At 44.9% G+C, this 19,069-nt stretch overlaps 1 protein-coding gene across 2 annotated transcripts; it reads right to left on the bottom strand.

Annotated features, from left to right (window-relative positions):
• Positions 1 to 7,164: 7,164 nt before the first annotated feature.
• dph3 (diphthamide biosynthesis 3) lies at positions 7,165 to 13,008 on the bottom strand. Of its 2 annotated transcripts, XR_013547478.1 has the most exons (4): positions 12,569 to 13,008; positions 9,803 to 9,877; positions 8,078 to 8,224; positions 7,165 to 7,578 (listed from the first exon to the last, which is right to left on the bottom strand). XR_013547478.1 is itself a non-coding variant. In XM_078402577.1 (3 exons), exons 1-3 carry the CDS (start codon positions 12,674 to 12,676, stop codon positions 8,156 to 8,158), a joined length of 252 nt encoding a protein of 83 aa, XP_078258703.1. In that variant the 5' UTR covers positions 12,677 to 13,008; the 3' UTR covers positions 7,165 to 8,155. The 2 variants fall into 2 exon arrangements, 1 of the variants encoding a protein (XP_078258703.1); XM_078402577.1 differs by having other exon boundaries at positions 7,165 to 8,224.
• Positions 13,009 to 19,069: the final 6,061 nt, after the last annotated feature.

Raw genomic sequence — 19,069 nt, 5'->3', positions numbered from 1 at the left:
TTATTTAGTACCTTAAGGGTGACATTAAGATTCTTGTGCAAGTTCTAATTTTGGCCCTTAATGGACCCCCCCCCCCCTCCCCTCCATGTTACTATTTACAGTATTATATTTATAGATCACTTTTGGATTTCCATTTATGTCAACAGCTAATCTTTTCTCATATACTCTCTTCACCATTCATGTTTATTGTTTTAATTTTCACTTCCCTTCTGATTTTTTTGTAACCAATACAATTGTCATTGGAATTTACAACCTGACATGCTTTAAGCAGCATTTTTTGTCCTTTTTCTCTTCTTTGATTCTTTTAACATCCAGGGAACTCTGGGATAGTAGTTCAACAATAACCAAACCATCTCTTCCTTACAGTTTTCCCTGTTAACTTTTGGTTTTGATTTATGCGGGAACTCCATTCTCATCCTACCTCCAATGAATTATTTAACTTCAGATTCATCTTTCTTTTCTAGAGCTAACCTAAATCTTCTGATGTTAATATCATTATCTCTTTAATATTCCTTGTCGAATCTTAATGCATTTAACCCATCTTATTTGAGTTTAGTTTCGAGATACAGTGCAGAAACAGGCTCTTTGGCCAACCATCCGTGCCGACCAGCAATCCCCACACACTGACATTAACCTACACACACTAAGGCCAATTTACCATTAAACCAAGCCAATTAACCTACAAGCCTGCATGACTGGAGTGTGGGAGGAAACCGGAGATCCCGGAGATAACCCATGCAGGCCATGGGGAGAATGTACGTCTTGTACATTTTTTCAAACCAGATACAGCAATTCCTCCATATTTATTAGACCAGAAATATACTTTCTAAAAACAATTCTGAATTTACCTGAGAAACTTATTGCCTTTTTGCTTACAGAGCTATCACTATCCCTGTTTATATAGGCAATTAAAGATCCCCATTACAACAACCCAATAAATTGCAAAAATCTCTGGAGCTTCTGCCTCAAAGAAATGTGAGCGTTCAATCAGGGCTGACAAAAACAGCAGAATAAACACAGTGAATAGAAATGGTGAATGCATGCAACCTTTTTCTCAGGATTAGGGAATCACAAACTAGGGGGCATAAGTGTAAGGTGAGAGGGGAAAATTGTAATAATAATCTGAGTGGCAAAATTTTTCACTGTATATTGTATATGGAATGGACTGCCAGAGGAAATGGTTGAGGCAGGTACAAGAACAATATTTAAAAGTTGTTTGGATAGGTACATGGTCAGGAAAGGTATAGAGGGATTACGGGACATATGCAGGCAATCGGGATGAGTGCATATGGGCATTTAGTGTGATATGGTCAAGCTGCACCAAAGGGTCTTACTCTATAAGTAATAGATTCAAAATTAACTCACACCTCCTAAAAAATACAGGGATTTTAAAAATAGGATGTACTAAGGCTGTGATACAGACCACGATTTACTAAAGTACCTCTCCTGCCATCTTGTGTTTTCTTTAGCACACTACGTCTGAGAATAAACAACACAAAGATATACTGGGTATTTAAACCAGTTTTATGACATTTTCATGTAATCGTTGAACTTCTTCCCCCCAATATGAAATGAATCTCAAAATACAATTAAAGACAGAAAATCAGTTCTTCTCATAATCTAAAAAAGGAACCATTTTGAAATTCCTTAATCGATTTATGATTACCAGATTGGAGCCAGCGCTGCCCTCGCAGCTGCGGTTTGCCTGCAGTCCGTTTGTCTTTGGTGTTTTTTGTTGTTATTGTCTGAATTGTAGTTTAAATATGTAGTGTTCACTAAGTGTAGTGTTTGCGGTTGTGTGTTATGTGGGGGGTGGGAACAGTAAAAGTGTCTCTCCTGAGTGGAGACCCGACCTTTGTTCTGTGTCGTGTCTCCGTTCCCGCTGCGGCCTACCATCGGCCATGCACCTGGAGCTGGCGGGCTCCGGCTCGGACCACCCGGGATCTGGTTCGCAGAGCCCGCGGCCCGGACTCACCATCTGCGGACCTGGCTGCCTTCGGATGCTGCGGGAGCAGCTGCGACTCATCTCCGGAGGCTTCGGCGCGGGCCGCCTGGACGTCGGAAGCCCGCAGGCCCCTGGGTGGGGGCCGACATCAGGAGCTCCGGCAGCGGCAGCGACAGCGTCTTCGCCCGCCCCGAATCGTGGGGCTTGGGTCGGCCCGCCGCGGAAATAGGCCGTGGGATTTTCTCCGCCCGGCGGGGGCTTCAATGTCGGGAGCCCCGACTGACCCGACGTGGCAACTCCAACAGCCTGACCGCGGGAGAACACGGCAGGGTAAGAGAAAAGACATTCTGGTCTTCCATCACAGTGAGGAGGTGACTGGAGGAGACTCACTGTGATGGATGTTTCTTTTGTTGGGTGTTAGTTTATGATTGTATGTGTTATTGCATTTTTATTGATTATTCTTATTGGTCTTATTGTTGAACTGCGGGTAATTTTTCATTTCACTACACATTTATGTGTTTGTGACAAATAAATGACTGTTGATTGATTTATTCGCGTCATCACACAACTGTTTGCCAATAGAACAAATTTTAGTGCCATGTTGTTGACCTCTGCAAGATCCTTTACAGTGCATGTGTCATGCAGCATGTCACAGCTCAGGAAATGTTCCATAGTCTGGAGGCCCCGTCCGCACTCGCAGTCTGCCGCATCTTCAGTTTATCCCCACTTCAGCATGTTCAATTTGCTCCTCCCCATACCTGTCCGCAATCTGTTGAGAGTGCTCCAGGTTATCCACAGTTGGTCGGCACCTGTCGTAACTTTCCCCTAGGTTTGAAGATTTTTATTGTCCTGGCATTTCTAGCCTCTTAGGAGAAAGAGTTCCAAAATTTCACCACCTTCAACGTGAAAAAAATACTTCCTGAATTTGCTACTGAATGATCTGGCACTAATTTGGGGATTATGTTTGATTGTTCTGAGTCCTCCGGCAGAGAAAATATTTTCTGTATGTCTTCTCTAACTTGCAACTACCCTGTCCAGTATTTTTACCATTTGACGTCTTGATTAGAGCTCACCTTAATAATCTATATCAAAGAGAATGCCATTTATTCCATTTACAACATTCTGACCCACCAGTATCATTCTGGTAAATCCATATGGTATATCTCTTTATTCACAAAATGCTGGAGTAACTCAGCAGGTCAGGCAGCATCTCGGGAGAGAAGGAATGGGTGACATTTCGGGTCGAGACCCTTCTTCAGACTGATGTCAGGGGGGCGGGACAAAGGAAGGATATAGGTGGAGACAGGAAGATAGAGGGAGATCTGGGAAGGAGGAGGGGAAGGGAGGGACAGAGGGACTATCTAAAGTTGGAGAAGTCGACATTCATACCACTGGGCTGCAAACTGCCCAGGTGAAATATGAGGTGCTGTTCCTCCAATTTCCGGTGGGCCTCACTATGGCACTGGAGGAGGCCCATGACAGAAAGGTCAGACTGGGAATGGGAGGGGGAGTTGAAGTGCTCGGCCACCGGGAGATCAGTTTTGTTAATGCGGACCGAGCGCAGGTGTTCAGCGAAGCGATCGCCGAGCCTGCGCTTGATTTCGCCGATGTAAATGAGTTGACATCTAGAGCAGCGGATGCAGTAGATGAGGTTGGAGGAGGTGCAGGTGAACCTTTGTCTCACCTGGAAAGACTGTTTGGGTCCTTGGATGGAGTTGAGGGGGGAGGTAAAGGGACAGGTGTTGCATCTCGTGCGGTTGCAGGGAGGCTGACATCAATTTCTGAACATCGTACGCGATATAAACTGTAACCAAGACTGTGCAAGTGAAACAAAAGTTGCTTCCTTTTGTATTTCAGCCAACTTTAAATAAAAACTATAATGCCAACATCATTTCTGTTTACCTTATGTACCTATGCGATAGGTATCTATAGCTGTTTGCATGGGTTTAACTATAAACTCTAGAATTTCCTTCATTAAATTTTCACCTTTGTATCCCTGTCCTTCCAAGATAGCCCTTAAAGCCAACTTTTGTGCTATTTTTCGGTCTGATGTCCTAATAACTGTATCATCTTATGTGTCTCTGAGTCAAATCTTGTTTGGGAGTGAAGTGACCTGGGATGTTTTGCTGTTACAGATGCTGTATAAATATAATCTCTCATTGTGTTTGTTGCTTTAGATTTTTCTTACACAAATCTTTTTTCTCCTCCCAGTGGTTTCTTTACGTCCTCAATCTGAAGTAGGGTCCCGATCCGAAACATCACCCATCCTTATTCAAGAGATGATGCCTGACCCTGAGTTACTCCAGCACTTTGTGTCCATCTTTGGTATAAACCAGCATCTGCATTCCTTTGTTTCTACTAGATTTTTTAATTACATAATCATTCTCAGATCCATAGTGAATGATCACATAGTTCTAATTATGCACTATTGGTTTTCCCCACCAGTATTCAGCTAAGATCTGGGAATGTCTCTGTCAAGGATCTTGTGGTGGCTGTCCGTTCACCAGTCTACCCATGTTAAAAGATGCCACACACAGACATCTACCTGGAAGAACAAGCGTCTGTGAACCCAGGATTAGCCTCTTCAGCCATTATATACACATGCAATACTCATAAATGTGTTTCATGTGTATTCACTGATCACCTTGTATTCAAGGAAACATTGGCATGAGAACATATTTGCCTCTTCAGCTTTTTGCCTTATTTTATTACAAATATTTCAAAAACACACATTAAGTAATTTGCAAGTGCACACTTCAGTGCTCAATGAATATTTATAGTTATTTTCTTATTTACCTATCTGGTGAAACAGATAAATCTGGATTTTTAAAGCATCAAATGCAAGTAGCTTATTGAGCTTTGGCACAACCATTGAATTGCCACACTTAAATGTTTAACTAAATTTAAATTCAGTTAATAAGCTGGAAATATTGGGCAGTACAATGGTGCAGAGTGAGTGCTGCTATCTCTCAGTTTCAGTGACATGGATTTGATCCCGACCTTGGGGGCTGTCTGTGACCAAGTGGGTCTTCCTTGGGTGCTTCTGGTTTTCTCTGACATGCCAAAGACGTGTTTGGTCCCTAATTTAGGCAGAAAAATCAGGATTGAGTGGGAGGGCAAGTGAATGGGGTTGTGAAAAAATAAACATGATAAGTGATGATGAGTGCTGTGTTTGATAGCTCAATTTTTCTGCTATGTGTCATGAGCACTCTGCACATATCAGGAATGGAGCTTGAATGTTACTTCTGAGTCAAAGTTGCCAGCATGTAAAATCTGTGCACAGTACAAAAATATAAATGTAAAACAGATTAAACAATTTTTTTTAAAATTTATTTTGCTTCATGGGTGATTGATGGAAGTAAATGATCCACAGGGGAAAAAGGTGGAAACAATTATTTGAGACGCATACTTTGCAGTTTTTTTGTGAGCTAATGAAATGGAGCAATCAATATTGTTTTCTTGTCCTCTGCTATGATACAATGAAAGTCAATTTTAATAGCCAGTAAAAAAAGGCACAATATCCTGGAGTAAATCAATGGGTCTGGCAGCATCGCCAGAGAACATGGATAGATGATATTTCGGGTTGGGACCCTTCAAACCAGATTAAAAGTACTTTACATCCCTAAAAACAGGCACAATTCCAAAAGGATAGCAAATCAGTCATTTTCTCCACATTAAAATGGGTCATTGAATGATTGCTAGTTTAACAGCAAGCACATTAATTTTCTCAAGATTTGCAAACATATGAATACTATAAAACTGGAGAATAGCAAAAAAAATCACCCTGAGAACTCCCACCTTTTACTTTCTGCATTTACAACAAACCTTGGAGTGCAGAATGAGTGGTGATCTTATAATGTATAAGATCATGAGGGGAGTAGATGGGGTAAATGCACCATTTTTTTTAACCCAGAGGGGGGCAATCAAGAACCAGAGGACATAGGTTTAAGGTGAAAGATTTAATAGGAAACTGAGGGACATATTTTTCCCCCACACAGAGGGTAGTGGTTGTATGGAACAAGCTGCCAGAGATAGGTGAGGCAAGTACAATAGCAACATTTAAAATGCTTTTGGACAACTACATGGAAAGGAAAGGTTTAGAGGGATACGGGCCAAACACAGGCAGGTAGGACCTGTGTAGATGAGGCATATTGTTCGGGTGGGCAAGTTGGGCCAAAGGGCATGTTCCGTGCCTTATGACCCCACGCTGAAAAAAAAAGATATTCAACAGGTGCAAAAAGCTCAATTCCTACAATTAGGAGCCTTAATCTAGGAGAAAAAAAACTGAGATGGACAGTTTGAAAATGAGTCTGCAATGTTATGGCAAAAGGGTAAAAATTTAGTAGAATCCCAAGGGGCAACCAACAATCCATGTGAAAAAGTTACCCCTGGGTGGTGAGTATATGGAATGAGCTGCCAGAGGTGGTACAATAACAATTTAAGACACTTGGGAAAGTACAAGAATAGGAAAGGTTTAATAGACAAGAATAGAGGGATATAGGCCAAATGGAACTAGCTTAGATGGGGTAGTTTGGTCAGCACGGTCACGTTGGACAGACAGTTTCCATCTGTATTACTCTTGACTCTAAATGATACAAATGACTTTAAGACAAAGGACAAGAGTTTTAGTTAATACTGCAAAATGCAAGAATGTTCTTTATGCAGAGAGAAATCACCACTCAATGGCATACGGCTAAGAAGGAAGCAAAAAATCTAGTTAAAATTTGCAAGGAAATAGGTAAATTGTTTTGGATGGATGCATCAAGGAAGGTCACAGAATCTTGCAGTTTCTGAGATTAGAATAAACAAAATGGACCCGACTATAATCTGTACAATAAATAATTACCAATCAGATGATTATAATCATAAACTGACTGCTTAATTGGAAGGAAGTTGCACTCAATTCAGGTAACTAAAAGAAAATACTCCCTGTAAGGATTTAAAAAAACAGGGTGTAATTAGAGTTTCAGATGAATCAAGGCCACTTAAATTAAAAAGCTGCCAAGTTTTTTTTGAACAAACCTTGATTGCCCTGCTGACTCGAGGCTTGGATACGGCAATGTTGTTTAAATACTGAGGGTGCACGAGTTGGTTAGTCATATTGGTGAAAGTAAATGAAACAGCCATACCAAACCACCAAGTTAACCAGCTGAACTTCCCTGACAAAATTCTATTGGAGGGTCTGTGTTATTTTATGACTGAAAGGTACCACTTCTCCAAAGAAAGCTCATACCAATGTGAGTGAACTTTTTTAATTAAAATATTGCATAAAATAATCGAAAAACATCATGTGATAAACACATCCAAAGTCTGCTTCAAAACAGTATTTGACCAAACACCTTTTACTTTGAATCAGTAGTTTGTGAACCAAACCCACATTCAACCATTGTAACAAGCTCTAAATACTGGGTGATAAAGCAGGGCAAGTTTATCTTCATAAAATATTCAAAAAATTAATTTAGCATTTGTAGAAATAGTAGTGAAGATTATGAAATCAAATTATCCTGGGGCTTAAACAAAATAACATTTTCTATGAAACAGTCAGATCACAAACTATCTCAAAGTCTTCAGCAGCAATAAGCAGTTCCATGATAGCAATATTTTCTTGAAATCGTCAGTCAATTTATAGATTTCTGCAAATATCAAACATTATTGAATAAATCACAAGCAATTAATAATTTCACAAATGGATGGTATAATAAACTTTTTTTTCACACCTGTATTATAACTTTCAGAAGAACAAATCGTTAAAAAAATAAATATATTATTGCACATGTTCAGGAGCAATAGCTCATTGCTGAACCCTCCCAGGCAAAGCAAGTCAGGGCATACATTTGACCTTCCTGCTTAAAATAACGAGTTGCACATTTCTAGTAGTAAGTCTTAAAGTATAGAAATTTATTCAGCAACAGCTTTACAACTCCAAGAAATTATACCCAGAAAAATAAATAAATAATTTTACCCATATTTTCTCCTGGGCCTTATGTTTATCTTGTGTTTAGTCCCAACTCAAAAGCTTATACTTTCTTGGAATCCTAATAATAAAACTGTCAAATCCTATATAGCATACTAAATGTCCACCTTTAATATGCATAAATAACAAATACATCCATAAAACCATTCAATTCTTACATGTTGTTACTGCAATTCATAATCCAATGACCAGTCCTTAAAAAACACAGGATCATCAGGACGACAGCCTCTTCAAAATCAGCACTTAAGTTTTTCGAGTTTGTCCATGGTCACCATTCCCACTAGTTCTCCAGACATGAACTGGTCCTAAGGATTCACATTAATAAACAAGACAATTCAAACACTAATAATTTATAATGAACTTAAAGATATTGGCAGAGATTAGCAGAATATTGATTTTTACACTTAAAAGAAAAGTAGATCAGTGAAGGCAGTCACCAGGGCACTCACTAAAATCTCCTAAATACAGAACTATAATCCACTGGAGAACAGTAGGAAGACTATTTTTTTCCTCAGACTGCACCTATCTGAAGGTAATAGATCAACTTCACAGGAACAATTGAAATCCTGAAGTCACAGCAAGAAATCAGCAGAGGACAGGCAGTGAAATGTCTTCAACAGATGACTGTGCATTTAACTAGCATGATTCATGATTCACAACTCCAGAATACCTCAAAACACCTTACAGCTGTTATATAATCATACAGACCAGAAACAACTCTGTATAATAAATGATGTAGATTGGTTGGTTCATGTTTGCAGATGATACCAAAATTGATGGATTGGAAAGCTGTCAAACTATAGAGCGGGATATAGATCAGCTTTATGAAAGGGCAGAAAAATGGCAGATGGAGTTTAATCTGGGCAAGTGCAAGGTGTTGCACTCTGGGAGGTTGAAGCGCAAGGGGAAAGTATGCAGTTAATGGCAAGTAGTGTAGTCAACTACCAAACGCAGGCTCGGCGATCATTTCGCTTAACACCTTCGCTCAGTCCGCCTTAACCAACCTGATCTCCCGGTGGCTGAGCACTTCAACTCCCCCTCCCACTCCCAGTCTGACCTTTCTGTCATGGGCCTCCTCCAGGGCCATAGTGAGGCCCACCGGAAATTGGAGGAACAGCACCTCATATTTCGCTTGGGCAGCTTGCAGCCCAACGGTATGAACATTGACTTCTCCAACTTTAAATAGTTCCCCAGTCTTTTCTCCCCCTCCCCTTCCCAGTTCTCCCACTGTCTTCCTGTCTCCACCTATATCCTTTTTTTGTCCCGCCCCCCTGACATCAGTCTGAAGAAGGGTCTCCACCCGAAACGTCACCCATTCCCTCTCCTAGATGCTACCTGACCTGCTGAGTTACTCCAGCATTTTGTGATACCTTCAGTTAATGGCAAGATCTTTAATAGAATTGATATGCAGAGGGACCTTAGGGTTCAAATACCAATAGAAAATCATGAAGTTATTAACAAAACTAAAACCTGACAGGTGTTCAAAATGGAAATAGAAGCTGCAAGCAGTCAGCAATGTGAGAAAAAAAAATACAGTATTTATGACAGAAAGGTTGAGGGAAAGAAATGGGAGTGTCAGTGGCAAGCCAGCAGATTTAATTATCTCTTGCAGCTTCGACAAAGTACATTAGCACTGCAGATACTACAGATTAAGATTAGATGAAACTCAGATGAGTTTTATTATTTGTTGTATGACCTCCCAAAGCTCCTGTTGAAATGTTTCCCTGCAGCCACAGTGATAATGACTTAAGAACAGAGTGATGTGGTTATATCAGAGATCATTATGCAAATAGATAGCAATTTTCAAAAACTTGCAAATTTCTTTTGGCAAAGCAAGCAGTAGAACTTTGGTCATTTTGAGCATTATTCAAATGACAACTTACTTTATCATAAATGACTTTGATAACCAAAGAACAACTTGGACATGTTGCGACTTCTTCGCCATTTTCAAGATCCTCCTGCGAAAATACCACTTGTTGAGTAATATTTCCTTAAAAATTCTTATTTTCAAACTGCTCCATGGTTTTTCCAGACATCACATCGATTCCCCTCCAGCAGTTTACCCCATCAAGATGTCACCATTCCTCCAACTCTGATTATTCCATCAGGCAAGAATATAATCAATTCTACCATTCAGTGGTTGTATGATCATGTGCCAAGGTTATAGGCTTATTTTTTTATGATAAACCTTTTTCTCCTTTGATACCCTCCTCAGCAACTTTGATCAGCATTTTGATTACTTTTCCAATACCTATGTGGTGTGAACTGTTCCATAAGTATACTGTGAAGCACATTGAAATATATGGCTATATTATATGCACAATGGAAATTGAATTATGCATATAATATAGTCATATATTGGATAGATATACATTTTTTCGCCTTGACCTCTCAAATCTAATCATTCAGGAGGGTCATGATTTAAAAACTGAAATCAACTGATTTTCCTCCAATGGCTGTAATTGTACAAGATTATGGAACAGGAAAGGTAACTGTGATAATCTGATCTTGCCTGTATATACTTCTAAAAGGAAAACAAAAGAAAATACTTGGATCCTGGAAATATGAAAACGTAAAATGGCGAAAGGAGATGCAAGCAACTGCAGATGCTGAAATCTTCAGCAAATCAAAGTGCTGGAACTTGGAAAGAACGGAGAGCAAAGCCTTAATTTCAGGGGAGAAACAAGGAACTGCAAAAATGTAGAAAGGAACTGTAGATGCTGGCTTACACAAAAGGACACAAAGTGCTGGAGTAACTCAGCCGGTTATTCGACATCCCCACAGCTATCTAGACTAGCCACTCTGCCTCCTGCAAAGATTCTATCCCCTACACCCAATTCCTCTGTCTACGCCACACCTGCACCCTAGATTAGGTGTTCCATACCAGGACATCCGAGATGTCCACATTCTTTAGGGAATGGGGGTGCCCTTCTTCCATCATAGATGAGGCCCTCACAAGGGTCTGCTCGATATCCCACAGCTCCCCTCTTAGTCCCCCGCCTCCCCTGTCACAATAGGGAGAGTCCCTCTAGTCCTCGCATTTCACCACATCAGCTGTTGCATACAGCACATAATCCGCCAATATTTTCGCCACCTCCAACGGGATCCAACCACTAGGCACATCTTCCCATCTCCACCCCTTTCCGCCTACCGCAAAGACCATTTCATCTGCAACTCCCTAGTAACTCATCCCTTCCCACAAAAACCACCCCATTCCCAGGTACTTTCCCCTGAAACTGCAGGAGATGCAACGTTTGTCCCTATACCTCCTCCCTCGACTCCAAAAGACCCCAACAGTCCTTTCAGGTTAGGCAGAGGTTCACTTGCACCTCCTCCAACCTCACCTATTGTAACCACTGTTCCAGGTGCAGTCTCCTAGATATTGGCAAGACCAAGAGCAGGCTCGGCAATCGTTTTGCTGAACACCTTTGCTCAGTCCACCTAAGCCTACATGATCTCCCGGTTGCTAAACACTTTAACACCCCCTCCATTCCCATATTGACCTATCTGACCTGGGCCTCCTCCACTGTCAGAGTGAGGCCAAGCATAAATTGCAGGAACAGCACCTCATATTTTTCTTGGGCAGCTTACAACCCAGCAGTATATTGATTTCTCTAACTTCAAGTAACCCTTGCTTTCCCTTTCTCTCCATCCCTCCCCCACCCTAGTTCTCCAACTAGTTTCACTGTCCTGATTAATTTTACTGTTTGTCTGCCTCGTTGCCACCTTCCCCTTAGCCAACAATGAACCATTCTACATTTCCTTGAACATTGTCTGCTTTGATCTGTTGTTTTCACACCTTACCCATCCATATCTCTAGTTCCCCTCTCCCTGACTCTCAGGTTGAAGCTAGGTCTCGACCCAAAGCTTCACCCATTCTTAAGATAGACACAAAATGCTGGAGTAACTCAGCAGATCAGGCAGCATCTCTGGAGAGAAGGAATGGGTGATATTTCGGGTCAAGACCCTTCAGCAGCCATTCATCACCCGTTCCTTCCCTCCAGAGATGCTGCCTGTCCCGCTGAGTTACTCCAGCATTTTGTATCTACCTCTGGAGAATTGGACAGAGAATTTGGTGACATTTCAGGTCAGGACTCTTCTTCTGAAGCCCCAACTGAAACAACACCTATCCATTCCTTCCACAGTCACAGATGCTGACTGAAACAACGCCTATCCATTCCTTCCACAGTCACAGATGCAGCACAAAGTTACTCCAACATTTTGCATTACTCTCATGTCAATCTTTACTGGCTTTATCTTACTCTAAACGTTAATCCCTTATCATGGATCTGTACACTGTGAATGGCTCGAATGTAATCATGTATAGTCTTTCCATTGACTGGTTAGTACACAAAAGCTTTTCACTGTACCTCGGCACATGTGACAATAAAGTAAACTAGTCTGAAAAAGGGTCTCGACCCCTGAAACGTCTCCCATTCCTTCTCTCCAGAGAAGTTGCCTGTCGCTGAGTTACTCCAGCATTTTGTGTCTATCTTCGGTGTAAACCAGCCTCTGCAGTTCCTTCCTGCACACTCATCTAAACTGGATCACTGGGATAAACTGAAGGCCTTCATTTGGGCCTCAGCGGGGACAAGACTTGCAACCGTGCGGCAGCCCACACTAATCAAAGGCTGGTTGTGTGCCGGCACCTTACTGATGATGAACTTGTCCCCACACGGACACGGGTAGTAATAGCTCTCCGTCTCCTCGTCGAACTCGAAATCCTCGATCTCCACCTCGTCGTGAAACACCGACATGGCGGCCCAGCTCGACCCCGCTGCCGAACGGCTCCAGCTTCAACTCCCACCGAGCTCGAGTGCAGCCACGCGGGCTGCGATCCGCTTCACGGCTCAGCGGCGGCGACTCCTCCGTCTCGCACTTTGGGGGCAGTTACTCTGCGCGGCCCCGACCGTGTGACCTGGAGCGCGGCCCCGACCGTGTGACCTGGAGCGCGGCCCCGACCGTGTGATCTGGAGCGCGGCCCCGACCGTGTGACCTGGAGCGCGGCCCCGACCGTGTGACCTGGAGCGCGACCCCGACCTTCAGAGAGGGAGCGGCTGCGCAGACTCGTGGCCAACGGCTCCGGTCCCGCTCGCCGGCACTGCGCATGCGCGGCAACCGTCTAAATACGCGCCAACAGGCAAAGAGAGTGACGTCCAACTGCTGAACGCGCTCGCGGCCAAGAGGATATCATGCAATGGGAGAGACACAGCACAGAGTGCTGGAGAACTCAGCGGGACGGGCAGCATCTGTGGAGAACAGGGGCAGGTGATGTGCTGGGGCAACTCAGTGGGACAGGCAGCATCTGTGGAGAGCATGGGCAGGTGATGTTTTACAGAGTGCTGGAGAACTCAGCGCGATGGGCAGCATCTGTGGAGAACATGGGCAGATGATGTGCTGGGACAACTCCGCGGGACAGGTAGTATCTGTGGAAAGCATGGCCTGGTGATGTTTCACAGACTGCTGGAACAACTCAGCTGGACAGGCAGCATCTGTGAAGAACTTCTGTAATGTTTCACAGAGTGGTGGAGCAACTCTGCGGGACAGGCAGCATCTGTAGAAAACGTGGGCCGGTGATGTGCTGGAGGAACTCAGTGGGACAGGCAGCATCAGAAGCCACAGAAGGTAGTTGGCTGCGCCTAACGGCTGCGGCTCTCTGGCAGTCTGTTTGTCTTTTTTTTTTGTTTGTGTCGGTGTTGGGATGGTTTTTGTTTCTGTTTTTCATCATATCATATCATATATATACAGCCGGAAACAGGCCTTTTCGGCCCTCCAAGTCCGTGCCGCCCAGCGATCCCCGCACATTAACACTATCCTACACCCACTAGGGACAATTTTTACATTTATCCAGTACGTATTTGGAGTGTGGGAGGAAACCGAAGATCTCGGAGAAAACCCACGCAGGTCACGGGGAGAACGTACAAACTCCTTGCAGTGCAGCACCCGTAGTCAGGATCGAACCTGAGTCTCCGGCGCTGCATTCGCTGTAAAGCAGCAACTCTACCGCTGCGCTACCGTGCCGCCCCGTTTTTGGCTGTGTATGTGTGGTGGGTGGGGGGTGGGGCGGGGGAAACCTTTCTTTTATTAGGTCTCTTCCCCGGGGCGCAGCTCGCCCGCGGGGCCTTCCATCGCTGGCGCGGCTCGGCTGCGGGACTTAACATCGCCAGCGCGGCTCGGCCGCGGGACGTTTCAGTGCCCGGTGCGGCTCGGCCGCTGGACTTAACATCGCCCGGTGCGGCTCGGCCGCGGGACGTTTCGGTGCCCGGTGCGGCTCGGCCGCTGGACTTAACATCGCCCGGTGCGGCCGCGGGACGTTTCGGTGCCCAGGGCGGCTCGGCCGCGGGGCCTTGCGGGGGCTGTGCGTGTCGTTTGCCTCGGTAGGGGTCGAGCTGCCTGTCCGTGGGTGCGGGGGGAAGAGAGGGGAAGTTTTGTTGCCTCCATCACAGTGAGGGGGTGTTTGGAGTCACTGTGATGGATGTTTGTGTTGGGGTCGGGTGTCCTGTGTTCTTTTCTTTTTTTCTTTTTTGCTTTTTTTTTGTGTGACTGCTGAAATTTCGTTCGGTGTAAAAAGCCGAGTGACAATAAAGTGTTGTTATGTTATGTAGGGTGGCGCTTCGATGGCAGCCTCGCCTACAGTCTGTACTTTTCGTCTTTTTTTGTTATTTGTGGTGTGTTTAAAAAGTATGTGTTAATGCTCTCTCGTTCATTTTATGTGGGGGGTGGTCGGGGGTAACTTTTTACAATCTCTTAGCTTGCCGGAGTTGCGATTGTTTTCCGGATCGTATCTCGGTCGCTCTGCGGCCTAACATCAATGAACTGGAGGCCTTGCTCGGGACTGACGTTGAGCGCCACCGCGGGCGTGGACTTACCATCAGAGCGTGCGATCCCATACCTGGGATCGATGCTCCAACCGCGGCCTGCGGACTTTAACATCAAGGAGCTCGTAGTCTTGGGTTGAGACCGAGGTCGGGAAGCTCGAAAAGCCGCACAAAGTTCAACTAGCCCCAACCCGGGGTAGATTGCCCAGCATGGCGGAGCTGAGATTCCCCCCCGATGCAGGAGCTTGATCACCCTGACGAGGAAGGCCCGATCTCCGTCCACGGGAGTCAAAATCGTCCCGTCAACGGATGGTTCGAGGCCCCGACCGCTGGAGGGCAAAGAAGGGAAGAGGTTGAACTTTTTTCGCCTTACATCACAGTGAGGAATGCGGAGGAGTCACTGTGGTGGATGTTCATGTTAAAATGTATTTTGTGTGTTCTGGTGCTTTTTATCGGTATGACTGTGTCGTAAATGAAATTCCTCGTATGTTGTAAACCATACTTGGCTAATAAAGTATGATTATCATTATGATTATGATCTCTGGAGAACATGGGCAGATGATATTTTACAGATATCTGAAATAACAGCATCATGTAGGGTGGCGCTTTGATGGCAGCCTCACCTACAGTCTCATTTTCCTCTTTTTTTTGTTATTTTTGCTGTGTTTAAAAAGTATGTATTATTGTTTTCTGGTTTGTTTTATGTGGAGGGTGGTCGGGGAAACCTTTTTTTCAATCTCTTACCTTGCCGGAAGTGCGATTGTTTTCCAGATCGTATCTCCGGTCGCTCTGTGGCCTAACATCATGGAGCTGGAGGCCTTGCTCGGGACTGAGTTTGAGCCCCACCATGGGGTATGGACTTGCCATCAGAGCGTGCGATCCCTTGCCTGGGATCAACTCTCCAAACGCGGCGTGTGAATTTTAACATCAAGGAGCTCGCAGTCTCGGGTTCAGACTGAGGTCGGGATGCTCCAAAAGCCGCACGATGTTCGTCTAGCCCCGACCCGGGATAGATAGCCCAGCGCGGGGGAGCTGAGATTCCCTCCCGATGCAGGAGCGTGATTGCCCGGACGAGGTAGGCCCGATCGCCGGCCACGGGAGTCAAGATCATCCCGTCAACGGAGGGTTCAAGACCCCCATCTGCTGGAGGACAAAGAAGGGAAGAGATGGAATGTTTTTTCACCTTCCATCACAGTGAGGAATGCGGAGGAGTCACTGGTGGATTTTCATGTTAAAATGTATTTTGTGTGTTCCGTTGCTTTTTATTGGTATGACTGTATGGCAAATTAATTTCCTTGTATGTTGCAAAACATACTTGGCTAATAAAGTATGATTATCATTATGATTATGATCTCTGGAGAACATGGGCAGGTGATGTTTCACAGAGTGCACGAGCAACTCCGCCGTACAGGCAGCATCTGTGGAGAACTTGGGCAGGTAATGTTTCACAGAGTGCTGGAGCAACTCTGCGGGACAGGCAGCATCTGTGAAAAACGTTGGCCAGTGATGTGCTGGAGGAACTCAGTGGGACAGGCAGCATCGTGTAGGGTGGCGCTTCGATGGCAGCCTCGCCTACAGTCTGTCCTTTTCATCTTTTTTTTGGTTATTTTTGGTGTGTTTAAAAAGTATGTGTTAATGCTCTCTCGTTTGTTTTATGTGGGGGGTGGTCGGGGGTAACTTTTTCCAATCTCTTACCTTGCCTGAGATGCGATTGTTTTCCGGATCGTATCTCGGTCGCTCTGCGGCCTAACATCAAGTAACTAGAGGCCTTACTCGGGACTGACTTTGAGCCCCACCGCGGGCGTGGACTTACCATCCGAGTGTGCGATCCCATACCTGAGATCGATGCTCCAACCGCAACCTACGGTCTTTAACATCAAGGAGTCGTAGTCTTGGGTTGAGACCGAGGTCGGGAAGCTCCAAAAGCCGCACAAAGTTCAACTAGCCCCGACCCGGGGTAGATCGCCCGGCGTGGCGGTGCTGAGATTCCCCCCCCTGATGCAGGAGCTTGATCACCCTGACGAGGAAGGCCCGATCTCCGTCCACGGGAGTCAAGATCGTCCCGTCAACGGACGGTTCGAGGCCCCCGACCTCTGGAGGGCAAAAAAGGAAAGAGGTTGAACTTTTTTCGCCTTACATCACAGTGAGGAATGCGGAGGAGTCACTGTGGTGGATGTTCATGTTAAAATGTATTTTGTGTGTTCTGGTGCTTTTTATCAGTATGACTATCGCAAATGAAATTCCTCGTATGTTGTAAAGAATACTTGGCTAATAAAGTATGAATACCATTATGATTATGATCTCTGGAGAACATGGGCAGGTGATATATTACCGAGTTCTGGAGTAACTCAGCATCGTGTAGGGTGGCGCTTCGATGGCAGCCTCACCTACAGTCTGACTTTTCGTCTTTTTTTTGTTATGTTTGGTGTTTAAAAAGTATGTGTTAATGTTTTCTGGTTTGTTTTATGTGGGGGGTAGTTGGGGGAACCTTTTTTTCAATCTCTTACCTTGCCGGAAGTGCGATTGTTTTCCAGATGGTATCTCCGGTCGCTCTGTGGTCTAACATCATGGAGCTGGAGGCCTTGCTCGGGACTGAATTTGAGCCCCAACATCTTACCATCAGAGACTTACCATCAGAGCGTGCGATCCCTTGCCTGGGATCAACACTCTAAACGCGGCCTCAGATTTTAACATCAAGGAGCTCGCAGTCACGAGTTCAGACTAACGTCTGGAAGCTCCAAAAGCCGCACAAGGTTCGGCTAGCCCCGACCCGGGATAGATGAGAATCCCCCCGATGCAGGAGCTTGATCGCCCCAACGAGGTAGGCCCGATCGCCGGCCACAGGAGTCAAGATCGTCCCGTCAACAGAAGGTTAGAGGCACGTGACTGCTGGAGGACAAAGAAGGGAAGAGATTGAACTTTATTTCGCCTTCCATCACAGTGAGGAATGCGGAGGAGTCACTGGTGGATGTTCACGTGGAAATGTATTTTGTGTGTTCTGTTGCTTTTTATTTGTATGACTATGCCAAATGAAATTCCTCGTATGTTGCAAAAATACTTGGCTAATAAAGTATGATTATCATTATGATTATGATCTCTGCAAAACATGGGCAGGTGATGTTTCACAGTGTGTTGGAGCAACTCAGTGGGACAGGCAGCATCTCTGGAGATCATGGGCAGGTGATGTTTCATAGATTGCTGGAGCAACTCAGCTGGACAGGAAGCAACTGTGGAGAACATGGACAGGTGATGTGCTGGCGCAACTCAGCGGGACAGGCACCATCTGTGGAGAACATGGGCAGGTGATGTTTCACAGAGTGCTGGAGCAGCTCCGCTGGGAAAGGCAGCATCTGTGGAAAACGTGGGCAGGTGATGTGCTGGAGGAACTCAGATGGGCAGGCAGCATCTTGTTGGGTGGCGCTTCGATGGCAGCCTTACGTTCAGTCTGTCCTTTTTGTTATTTTTGGTGTGTTTAAAAAGTATGTGTTAATGTTCTCTGGTTTGTTTTATGTGGAGGGTGGTTGGGGGAAACTTTTTTTCAATCTCTTACCTTGCCGGAAGTGCTATTGTTTTCCAGATCATATCTCCGGTTGCTCTGCGGCCTAACATCATGGAGTTGAAGGCCTTCCACGGGAGTGAGTTTGAGCCCCGCCACGGGGTATGGACTTACCATCAGAGCGTGCAATCCCTTGCCTGGGATCAACGCTCCGAACGCGGCCTGCAAATTTTAACATCAAGGAGCTCGCAGTCTCAGTTTCGGAATGAGGTTGGGAAGCTCCAAAACTGTCAAAGTTCGACTAGCTCCGACCCTAGCAGGGAAGACGGTGGAACAACAATGGCAGGTATTTCTGGGAATAATACAGAAGGTGCAGGATCAGTTCATTCCAAAGAGGAAGAAAGATTCTAAAGGGAGTAAGAGGCAACCGTGGCTGACAAGGGAAGTCAAGGACAGTATAAAAATAAAGGAGAAGTATAACATAGCAAAGATGAGTGGGAAGCCAGAGGATTGGGACTCTTTTAAAGAGGAACAGAAGATAACTAAAGATGCAATACGGGGAGAAAAGATGAGGCACGAAGGTAAGCTAACCAAGAATATAAAGGAGGATAGAAAAAGCTTCTTTAGGTACGTGAAGAGGAAAAAAATAGTTAAGACAAATGTGGGTCCCTTGAAGACAGAAGCAGGTGAATTTATTATGGGGAACTAGGAAATGGCAGACGAGTTGAACAGGTACTTTGGATCTGTCTTCACTAAGGAAGACACCAACAATCTCCGAGGTGTACTAGTGGACAGAGGTCCTTGGGTGACGGAGGAACTGAAGGAAATTCACATTA

Source organism: Rhinoraja longicauda, chromosome 7 (assembly GCF_053455715.1).
Source record: "Rhinoraja longicauda isolate Sanriku21f chromosome 7, sRhiLon1.1, whole genome shotgun sequence".
Classification (NCBI taxonomy): domain Eukaryota; kingdom Metazoa; phylum Chordata; class Chondrichthyes; order Rajiformes; family Arhynchobatidae; genus Rhinoraja; species Rhinoraja longicauda.
Note: the sequence above shows the minus strand (reverse complement) of the source record. Positions and strands in the feature narration are given on the sequence as shown.

Bases quoted from the DNA above. Each gene is read 5' to 3' on its own strand.
- dph3 (XM_078402577.1), bottom strand. From the start codon at position 12,676: ATGTCGGTGTTTCACGACGAGGTGGAGATCGAGGATTTCGAGTTCGAC. The intron at 9,878-12,568 runs GTGCCGGCACAC...GTATTTTCGCAG, and splicing joins ACAAGTTCATCATCAGTAAG to GAGGATCTTGAAAATGGCGA. The intron at 8,225-9,802 runs GTAAGTTGTCAT...GTGAATCCTTAG, and splicing joins TCAAAGTCATTTATGATAAA to GACCAGTTCATGTCTGGAGA.